General features: G+C 35.2%; 1 protein-coding gene across 7 annotated transcripts in view; it reads right to left on the bottom strand.

The window, feature by feature from the left end:
• LYST (lysosomal trafficking regulator) overlaps positions 1–12,001 on the bottom strand; it is a 248,660-nt gene that overhangs the window by 106,685 nt on the left and 129,974 nt on the right. For all 7 annotated transcript variants that reach the window (XM_077168415.1, XM_077168413.1, XM_077168412.1 and 4 more), the window contains one exon: positions 4,070–4,248. In XM_077168415.1, coding sequence (XP_077024530.1) covers positions 4,070–4,248 — 179 coding nt within the window. The remainder of the gene's footprint in view (positions 1–4,069; positions 4,249–12,001) is intronic.

The following is a 12,001-nucleotide window of genomic DNA, read 5'->3' on the forward strand; positions in this document are numbered from 1 at the left end:
TCCAGGATGGGGTACGCTGTCTTTTTTATCTCTGTCGTGGCTCCGGGAGCTGTTATGTATCGTTTCTACTCCCCTAGTAGCTGTTCTGGAGGAGGAGCTAAGATCCATGCGTCTTACTAAACCGCCATCTTCTCCGGAAGTCCGTTATGGCAATCTGGACTTCTGGTGGTTCTCCTTCATTCACAGTCTATGTTTCCAATTCATTTTGGACTCTAGTAGAGATATGCAGTCTGCTCTGCTGGGGCTCCAGAGATTCAGCCATAGCCACCATTTGAAAGGAGCATATAGTAAGAACTTATTAAAAACAAGAAGAAAAAAGCTTATTGGCTGGTAAAAGTTCTTGATGATAGACAAATAAATTTATATGATCTTGTTTAAGCAGTTGGGGTTGGGAGTAGAAATCTGAGGTTTGCTGATGAAAGAGCCATACTAGTAAAACTGAAAGTTGGCCAAGGCTGTGCTATACACTTAGCACTCTTCTGTGATGAAGGAAGAGTGAAATTTGTTCTGGATTCTGCTTTTCTGGGAGGTGGACATGAAAAAACATACTTTCATCCAACGACAAATGCTGGAACCATGGATTGAGTCCTAAAGACTTTCTCACATTTGTGAAGAAGACAGGATGTGACTCCGTAATATTAAATTTGACAAAAACAATAAGTTGGGCTAATGTTTGGGATAAATTTCTTTCTGAAAGTTATTTTTCTTATTTATAATTTACAAAAAGCAGTAAGAGTGATCAGAAAAATTAATATCCTTGTTTTGACTACCTAAATCTTTTGAGGACTATTTTCATGTTTTCTGCCAATTGATTAAAAAAAAAATTTTTAAAGATGTTGTGGGTTTAGAGCCCAATAATGCATAAAAAATACAAGGTTCCCATATACCACCCTACTACCACTTGCATAGATGTGGAACATTTGTTACAACTGATATTAGCACATTTTAGTAATTGTACTAATTGTACTACTAGTTAAAGTCCATGGTTTAACTTAGGGTTGACTGTCTGGTGGTATAGTTCCATGAATTTTAAAAAAAATTTTCATTCTTTTACCATACACACAATCAAATACTTCCCTCTTTTAATCATATTCATATACATATTTTAGTACTGCTAATTGTATGCATAATGTTGTACTACCATCATCAGCTATTTCATCTTAAATGAGCTGTTTTTAAAAGGATGTATTAAAGCAGTTTAGTTCTAAGATCCCCTTTCTACCTTTCCATGACAATTCCTTTCTATAAGAATTCCTTCAACAATTAAGAATACTTCCAAGATTAACCATTTTACTTATCTTTTAGGGTATTTATTGTACTTGAAAAAAGGAAGTTGCAAACTAGTGTGTATAAAATTATACATAAAATAGTATATATATAGGGGAAAATCAAATGGAATATAGGAATATATTAAGTTATTAAGAGTGGAATATATTATAGGAATATATTAAGTTATTTTTAGTGAATTGGGAATAAGGAGGATTTTTATTTTCAATGTCTTTGTAAATTGAAAAAAAAAATTAAAGACATATTTTTAAGATTCATAGAAGGGCTGGAACAAGAATGCCCCAGCAAGCTAATTAAGACAAACGTGGCAAAGGCAAAGGTTTTCCATTGTTTGCTGGGTGTTTGCTTTCAAAGCCAGTGATTTTTCATTCCTGTGAAAAATACTTTACTTTTTATTAGAAAACATGTCTTTAGAAATTTTTACCTTAGAAAAACACTCAAACTAGGGATGGAAAATGTCATGTAGCAATTAATATACCATTAAGACTATATTTTAAAACTCAGCAGAATATACATTATACTGTTAAGAAGGATTTGTTTAATTTCAGTTCAGAGGCTAGAAATGTGAACTTACACATTTTTGTCTTCTAGGTTATATCAAATTTTACTTACTCCTTTTCAATTATGGTATATGAAACAGTATAAGACCCCAAGAAAATGTAGGATCAGTTGTCACAAAGAAGTTAGTTCAAAAACAGAGTGAGGAAATTTGATGCATTTTTTTTCATCTCACTCAGAATCAAACAGAATCCTTTATTAGTTGAAGATCTGACCTAGCAAGACCTCAAAAATTTCTCTTACATGGTCATGAAAATTGTCCTGTCTTCTTCTAGTACAACCAAATGGGATTTTCTTAAGAAAAGAGAACCATGTTTTCCTAAGTTTGATCATTCAAAAAAATACTTTCAATCTGACAGATATTTTATTTAATTTTCACCAATTTGTACTATTACAGGCAAAATAAAAGTAAAAATAACTTGAGTTATTTCATAATACAGATGATCAGAAACTATAGATATACTCATGGTAGAATTTTTATAAAGCATGGAAAGGATTTAAGAGATTTGGGATTATTAAGAAATATTTACCAGAAATGAATAACTTATTCTAAGGTTCCATATTTTTATCTACTTTTCAGTGTATAGCTAAGACAATAAAAATGGCAATTTTAGGTTGCTTATGCATGTGAAAAGGTACTAATGAAAAAAAATCCCAGAAATTGAGTCCTGAGATGTGTTCTAACTGCCCTTCCCACTTCATGGAGTAAAGGGCCCAGAAAGGCTGACTTGCCCAAACACATAAAGCCAATTGCTGTCTATAATATTCTGCCTCACATAATTTGTTATGTGAAAATGAAGGGATGAAGTTCTGTAACCTATTAAATTGTATTGAAACCTATTCTTGCATTAATAGAATTGATTAAGACTATTCTCTTTCTCTCAAAACCTCTAGAACTCATCTCAAAATGATCAGTACAGTTAGAAGTATCTAAACAAAGTTATAAAAGGTTATCAGGTATGTCTGAAAATAAGTTTTCTGGGATAAAGAGAAAGGAAGGAAATAATACTTGATTAAATTATAAGCTATAACTTTTTAAAATGATTTTCATTATAAGAATCCAATTTGCTAATCAATAAAGAAAATTGATTTCTTTTTTATATCAGTTTTATAATAAAATGTTAAGCCATCTTAATATTTTAAGCGAAACAAAAGTTAAAACCTAAAATGAAAAATAATGTGCTTTTTAAAAAACAAATCAACCAAACAGAATGGGATACCTTTTGTTATAAATTAGATTTCTATGCTATCATCAATTGATAAATATTTCACTATTTAAAAAAAGAACAATATTAGAGAAGTCCACACTGATTTTGCAATATAAAAGAGAAAGAATTCATAGTACTTGAAAAGGTGCTAAAATATTTAAGTCACCAATTAAGAACTGTATATAAACTGACCATCAATATTTCCCAACAACCAAAAAAACTGTTTGAATTACAGCTCCACTAAAGCTAGCCCAATCCTAATCAAATCTCCTATATTTGGTTTAAAACTGGATTCAGTAGATTTTAGAGTTTATTCTGAATTTTCTCAATGGCTCTCAAATTACTCTTAGCCCTGAGGGCCCTGGTGTGAATGTTAAGTTCTAACTGGAACCTGAAGTTTGTTTCACTATTTAGAACTAGACACCAAAAGCTAGTTTAGATTTAGAGATAGGTAGTGCCTTGATTTATGAGTTCTGCTAAAATTAGATTGGCCTTTGGTGTCTATGGAGTGAACTGACTGATTTGCTTCATATGGCCAACTGTAAGTAATCCACAGAAACCCAGGTAAAACAATGATAATGGAGCCTGACAGTAATCAGTATTCTCTGTATAATTTTGAAAGTGCTGGATACATTTAAGTCAAGATTTAAAATTCATAATAATTCAGAAACACGAGTAGTTTTATATTCCTTTAAAAATAAGCTACTAATTTGAATTCTGATGGTAATCGTCAAAGCCCTGTTCTTTTATGATACTGATCTTACTAGATTACAGTATTAAAAATGGCTTCCGGGGTACAAACTTAAAAAAACACCGATGCATGAAGTGAGTGCTTTTGGAAAGGGCAAATTAACAATATATATTGTTTTATTATTAAAAATTCAAATTGTGTGAGTTTCAGAAAACCCTGTGGAAGAGCACAAAGAAACGTGGTTTTGAATACATGTAATATGGATACATGAGACCTCTGCTCCTTTTGTGTGAATGAATACCTCCTACGAAATTGATTTACTTACAGTGTAAACTTTGAATCCTTCTACCAAATATGTTAACATTTCTTTCTGAAATGGATTGGAAACAAAAGGCTGCTCATGACGAATACTATCCTCAGAAACTGCAGTCTGGGAAACCAAGGTCTTGCTTTGAGTTGTATTTTCTGGAATACTCAAAATGCCAATAACATCTGGATTAAATTCTTTGAATGAAAAAAAGAATAAAAAAATTAGTTAAATCACTCACACCTAACTACTACAAATACCAATGATACTGGTAAAGATATTCCATGTAATTACTAATTCAGTTATCACAATATAAATGTGTAGCAGGTATACAAGATAAAGGAGATGCAATATACTATAGAAATTGAATTCACCTAAAAGAATGTGGATATTTAAAAATATGTCAGTCATGCAATTAAAAATTAAGGATTAGTGTACCAACAAAGGTGGCACATTAAACTATGAGGTCCTTACACAAAGAAAACAAAGAGCACATGATCTACACAATGGATTTTTTTTATACATGGGCAGGCACTGAGAATCAAACCCGGGTCTTCGGCATGGCAGGCAAGAATTCCACCACTGAGCCACCTTCCCATTGCCCTACACAATGGATTTTTACAGAGCTGCTTCACTGCATGTGCTAACCAATTAAAGGACTATGCATATGCTAAAAATGGTTTAATTTCAGAGTTTACACAAGAATCTCTTACCCCAGATATAAATCAGAAATGTTAAAAAAAAAAACCTTGTGTCTATCCTATTTTTCTACTGATTGACAATTATATGATACAATGAAATTTAGATCCTGAAAGTAATTAAAAGATTAATCTCTCAGTTCAGTAAAAATCTTGAAAAAATCTTTCAAAATACAACTCGGGTTTCAGAATAAATCTCACATGCTAGATGAATTAATTTTCAGGCTCTCTTTCTCTAAAGAGTTTTGCACTGCTTATGTATGGCAGTTTTTATTTTATTTTGTGATACAATATTAGTTCTTTAACTGAATTCAAGAAAAGACTTAGTTCTTTTAAAAGTGAAAAGACTTGATTTTCTTAAACAACCAGGCCATGATAAAAGTTAACATAAAGTACAGGAAGTTATTTTAATAAAGCACAGGCTTTTTGCTTTTTACACTGATTATTCAGGGAAAAAACTCTTCATACTCTTACTAAAACAGACCAATAATCCAAGAAAATTTTGTTACTTTAATAGAGAGAAACAAAATTTTAGTTTTACATGAGTGTATTACTTGATACTAAGACTTTGTAAAATGTATAGGTAGACCCATCAAACCTTTCCCAACATTAACCATAATTCCCTTTTCTGTAAACTTTCTGAGATTTTTCATATCTTTTCAAGTTTTGTCCTACATTTTCTTCCTTCTCATTCTGTAACAACCAGCCATTTTATTTTAGGACACAACTACTCTTTTAATAAGAAGACATTCTGCATACCTTTCATACTTAAATTACCAAAATAATTTTGAAAACTGTATTCAAGCAAATATCTTACAACATACAATTACTGTGAAAATCACACTTGTCATAATAATGCTAAATACTTAAAATACTTTAGTCACCACACATTTTTTTCTGACTAATTTTTTAATTGTATAATATAACACATATACAAAGCAAAGAAATAAAAAAGCAATAGTTTTCAAAGCACTCTTCAACAAGTGGTTACAGGACAGATCCCAGAGTTTGTCATGGGCTACCATACGATCCTCTCATATTTTTCCTTCTAGCTGCTCCAGAATATAGGAGGTTAGAAGGCTTAAATACTTTTTTATCATCACAATCAACTTTTTTCCTTTGTTCTTTTTGTGAAAAAATAACATATATACATAAAAGCTATCAATTTCAAAGCACAGGACCACAATTAGTTGTAGACAGTTTTTTTCCATTGCATGCTTAAAACAATGAATTTTTTCCTGTGTAAACAGGATTCACATAATAGGAATCCTCACTTCATAAAAAACAATGAGGACACTACCCATTCTTCATGATATACCTCAGGTATCATCTCCTCTGGGAAACCTTCCCTGACAACCCCATATAAAGCCAGTTTCCTCTTCTCTGCTTTGTAGCAACCTATACATACAGCTATTATGGCCTTTTTCACATTAGTCTCTGGCTACTTGTCTGTGGGTCTGCTAAATCATGAGCCCCCTCACTGGGACTGGGACTTCATCTCTGAGACACAGTAGAGGCTCAATAAATGATAGCTTCATAATAAATGAATTAGCACATTCTCCCCTTCTCACTTTGGAAAGCAGACACAAGGCATATATACAAATAAAATGCAGGACAGTCCCATTTGGATGAAGTAGGATTGTGTACAATCAGTGTTTGAATCTGCAGGATTTAGGCAGGGTTCTCATTAAAAACGGACAATTTTCAGGCACTGAACTATAAGCAGGGAACTACTGGCTTCTTGTGAAAGGAAAGTTGAATCTGGTTAGTAATTAGCCATATTCTGATGTTCAAATAATTCTTTATACATATACGGCACTTTAAGGTTTGACAGACCCCATTTATAACCACTGGTCTTATTTGATCGTCACAAGAACTGGTAAGGCCAGAGTTGGTTTCAATTGGCTCCACTTATAAACAAGAAAACCATACCCCACAAAGACGTTATAGTTTGATAAACATCATACAATAGTTTATTTATTAATCAGTTAGGGTCCTACCTCATTCCAAAGAGGAATGGTAATGGCTCACAAAAAAGTGTTCAAGAAAATAAGATTGAAGAACAAAGAGAAGGACATTGGCGTGAAGGAAGAAGAGTCAGTTAGTAAAGGAGGCTGGCAGTGTTTCAAAGCCAAGGTTTCGATTCTTACTTAGTCGTATTTGCTTTTGCTCCATTAGGCTGCCCAAAAGAGCTTTTTAATCACTGGGGTGGTCATCAACAGGAGTTTTGTTTGTATCAAAATAAAAAAAGCAGTGACAATTGTGACTTCAAAAGGCAAGTAGTCCAATGTGTATTTAGAATAATCTCCCATCAAATGTGAGTATTGAAAATTAAATCCAAATTTGAATTACTACAATTACTACAATTACTACTAATTGTAGTAATCAACAGACAGACAGAGGCCAGGTGAAATGAGCTGAGACCACAAACAGCATTGTTCCATAAGGCGGCAGAGGGCCTGCGTTTGTTTATCAGATCTACACATTTACTAAAGAATTAATTAGATAAAAAACAATCAGAAAAACTGTGGGCGGATGGCAGAGTAGAAAGCTCCAGGAACCAATCCCTCCACCAGAACAACTATAACAGGTAGAAACTGTCTGAATCAACTATTTCAAAACTCTAAAGTCCAGCAGAAAACTGTATGGCATACAGGGAAATAAATCCCTATAAAAACCAGTAAATTGCTCTCTCCACTTGGTGGTAACCATCACCAATCCCCCACATTAAGTGGCAGGAGGAAACATGATCAGGCTTCTGGTGTAGCTTATTGGTGTCAGTAAGGGACGTAAAAATCCACTTCCCCAAGATTGGGGTGGGGTGGACTGATTGCTGGTCAGTATTTTTGATTAGCTATTTTGGATCACTTGGTGCCAGTCTCTGAGGGCAGCCATTGTTCCAACCTGCCCAGACAAGGGTGGCAGAGGAGACTTTAAGAAGCTACACTTCCTCAGAGCTGCAGGCGTTAAAGGACTGCATTTGCTAACCAGGCACACAGACAAGAAAGCACAGCTTTGGGGAGCCATGGAAGAAGTGCCTGGTGCTCTTTCTGGCCCCCCCCCCCCCAGCCGCCTCTCCAGGGCAGTCCCTAGTCTTGTTCTGGCTGGGAAAGAATGACTTGGGAAACACTTCTCCAGTGTGCACCCCTCCCAGAACTAGCCCTCCACACAAAAGCAGCTTGAAATAAAGAAAGCAGTATAAGCAATAACTGAGGCACATGGCCTTAGGAAAAGGCTTACCTGCTTTGAGACCTTAAGTGGGATACTCAGGAGAGGAAGAGGGTCTATTTTCTGGGAAGTTGAAGAGGCAATCAAACTCCTCTAAACAGGGAACTCCTAAGGCCACTAGTGAGCAGGGGCCCAGGAAGACACAGGACCAAAAAAGAGAGGGAAGACCATGCACTTCACAATCACCTTAGGCTGACTTTTCTGATAGAAGGGCTGAACTCTGACAGAGAGCACCAGCAATGCAAAGCCAATTTGCAAAGTCAGTGAGAGGTGTTCTTGGATTAGGTTTGCTTGGTTTTGGTACTTCTGGACACTCAAGAAACTCTTTGTCATATCACAAGCTGGTTACAAATTCAGAAACAGACATCTCAGGGAATAAATTCCAGAGTTAACATTTTAAAAGATTAAAATGTACAGTGTGCAGGGCGGTGTGAGGGTAGTTCAGTGGTAGAATTCTGGCCTGCCATGCAGGAGTACACACAAAAAAGTACAGTGTGCAAGAAAAGACTACAAGACACACAAAGAGACAAGAAATGATGGGACATCCAAAAGAAGAGGATAAACATCCAAAAAATATCAATGGAGAATATCAAACTGCGGACACACCAAACAAAGACTTTTAAAAAATGATTTTCAATAGGTTCAAGGAGATGAAGGAAAATGCAAAGAAAGAATTAAAGAATATAAGGAAAACAATATGAGAATCTCAATAAAGAGACAGAAATTTTAAAAAGGAACTAAACAGAACTGCTGGAATTAAGGGCCAAAATAACAGAAATGTAAAATTCTCAGGAGAGTTTCAAGGGCAGACTGGAGGTGGCAGAACAAAGTATCAGAGAAATCGAAGACAAGACAATTGAAATGAGCCAGGCTGAGGAGTAGAAAGAAGAAAAGAATGATAAAAAGCAAAAAATATCCTAAAAGACCTTTGGGACACCATCAAGCCACATCAATGTGGGCTTTATGGGGGTTCTAGATGGAAAAGAAAGAAAGAAAGGGACAGAGGGAATATTCAAAGAAATAATGGCAGAAAACTACCCGAATTTAGCAAAAGACATGAATATGACTTGCAAGAAGCCAAGAGAATACAAAACAGGATAAATTTGAACAAAAATACACCCCATCACATACTGATCAAACTGAATGTAAAGGACAAAAAGAGAGGAATTCCTAGGGCCATGTGCACGTGCCCATGATAAGACACATGTGCAGAAAGAACCAGAGAGACACCTATGCTTTAGCCTGGAGCTATTCTCTAAACTCACTGTACAGATAAGTCCCAAAGGAGAGTATTTGCACGAGTCAATTTGTAAAGACTAAGGAAGGTGTTCCCGCCCCCTCTTTTTTTTTTTTTGTTAGCTTCTGACATTCGAGGAAAATTCTGTCATAACTATAGGTGGATACAAGTTTAAGGAACATATGCCTCAGGGTCTAATTCCAGTGACATTACATGAAAATATCAAAATGTCCAGCTTTCACCTAAAAGTTACAAAACATACAAAGAAATAGGAAGCAATGGCCTATGCAAAGGAGAAGATTAAAACATTAAAGATTATCAATGAAGAGGATCAGATTTGGGACACTTCAGACCAAAGACTTTTAAATTATGGTTCCTAAGTAGGCTCAAAGAGCTAAAGAAAAACATGGACAAAGTACTAAAGGAAATCAGGAAAATAATAGATGAACAAAAAGAGAATATCAACAGAGAGATGGAAACTACAAAAAGGAACCAAACACCTGAAGACTACAGTAATAGAAGTTAAAGATTTCCTAGAGGGGTTCAACAATAGATTGGAGCTAGCAAAAGAATCCACGAACTTGAAGAGAAGACAACTGAAATCATCTAGTCTGAGGAGCAGACAGAAGAATGAAGAAAAGTGAACAGAGTCTGAGTTACCTGTGGGACACCATCACATATACCAATACACTCATGGGAGTCCCAGGAGGAGAAGAAAGAAAAAAGGGGGTAGAGAGAATATTCAAATAAATAATGGCTGAAAACTTTCCAAATTTAATGAAATACATGAATATATACATCCAAGATGGTCAATGAACTCCAAACAGGATAGACCTAAGTAGACACCTACTGTACTATTTTAAAATCAAACTGTTCAATGACTGAAGAATTCTCTCTGAAAGCCATAAAAGAAAAACAATGTGTCATACACCAGGGAGCCTCATTAAGATAAAGCTGATTTCTCATCAGAAACCAGGGAGGCAAGAAGTATGGAAAGCAAAAATCTGCCAACTAAGAATTTTATATCTGGGAAAACTGTCTTTCAAAAATGAGGGAGGAATTAAGATGGTCTCAGATAAACATAAGCTGTGGGAGTTTGTCACCCCTAAACCCAAACTATAAGAAGTGCTAAAGGGACTTGACGGGCTGATAGGAAAGGACACGAGACAATTTACTGAGGCCAGATGAAGAAAGATCTCCAGTAAAGATCATGACATAGTAAATAAAAATGCCAGTACAATTGTATTTTTTATTTGTAATTTCATTTTTTTTTACCTCCTACAGGATCTAAAAGGCAGATCTATACAAGTTAGTGATAACTCAATGGTTTGGATTCATATGTATAAATATGTAATTTGTGACAAGAACTATATAAAGGTGGCAGAATGGAGGGGTATAGGAACATAGTTTATGCACGCTGTTAAATGAAGTTGGTATGGTAGCAAACCATAAATCTATGTTACAGATTTAGGATTCTAAATTTAAGCCCCATGAAAACCACAAAGAAAATATCAGAGAATATGCAAAATTAGAGATGTAAATAGAGTACAGGTTATCAGGGGTAGGGACTATAGGGCATTAATGTGGAAAAGAGTTAAGAAGAATGGAAAATTCTAGTAATGGATGATGGTGAAGGTACTGCAATGTTGTGAATGTGACTAACCCACTCAATGGTATGCTTGGGAGCGGTTGGGATTGGAAGATTCATGTTGCATGCATGTTTTCACAACTTAAAAAAGAGATAATAATTAAATGCATACATGATGCTGGATGAGATCTGAGAATTATGTAGAAAAAGCTTCAAAGGACATTATTGGAACATAAAAAAGATTAGAATATAGAATGTAAGCTTTATATCAATGTCAATTTTCTTGAACTTTATAATTGCACTAAAGGTGATTACATAATTGAATATCCTTAGAAATGGATATTGTACATGGGAGTACTATACATGCAAGTATTATATATTCAAGCAGTATAATGTATGTAACCTGCTCTCAGATGCTCAGAAAATAGACAGACTGAAACAGCAAAGGTGACATAATGTTAAAGATGGTAGATTTGGGTATCTGGGAAGGAGAGGGTATGCTGGAATTTTGTGTATGGAATTTGAATAAGTTTTGCAGTTGTCTGGTAAATTTTAAATTACTTTAAAATAAAAGATTTTTTTAGAAGGTGGGCTTTTATTAAAAATATGAGTTTCAAGGGGAGGTGCCAAGATGGCAGCTTAGCAAGGTGTGCAATTTAACTCAATGGTTTGGGTTCATATGTATAAATAAGTAATTTGTGACAAGAACTATATAAAGGTGGCAGAATGGAGGGGTATAGGAACATAGTTTATGTACGCTGTTAAATGAAGTTGGTATGGTAGCAAACCATAAATCTATGTTACAGATTTATTTAGGATTCTAAATTTAAATTCTAAATTCAGAACAGCTACTAAATAACCAGGAACAGTACAGAACAGCTCCTGGGGCCACATCAGTGATGGGACACACAGCGTACCCCAGTCTGGACCAGCTGGACTGGCTGCGAGACCCTCAGAACCATGAGTTCCCCAAGCCATGGTGCCGGAGCCTCACCCCCACAGGTTGCTTTCCAGAGAGGAAAGGAAAGGGACTTTACAGCAGCAGGGGCTGAGTGCAACCAAATGCCAATTGTGGAATTAATTAACAAATTCTGACAACTTAAAATAGGCCCCAAGCTCAGGTGAACCTGGTCAAAGAAGCGGTGGCTCATTTTCGCCCTGGCACCAAGGGGGCAGGGCTGACAGAAAAGAAAAAGAAA

The sequence above is a fragment of the Tamandua tetradactyla genome, chromosome 7 (genome assembly GCF_023851605.1).
Source record: "Tamandua tetradactyla isolate mTamTet1 chromosome 7, mTamTet1.pri, whole genome shotgun sequence".
NCBI lineage: Eukaryota > Metazoa > Chordata > Mammalia > Pilosa > Myrmecophagidae > Tamandua > Tamandua tetradactyla.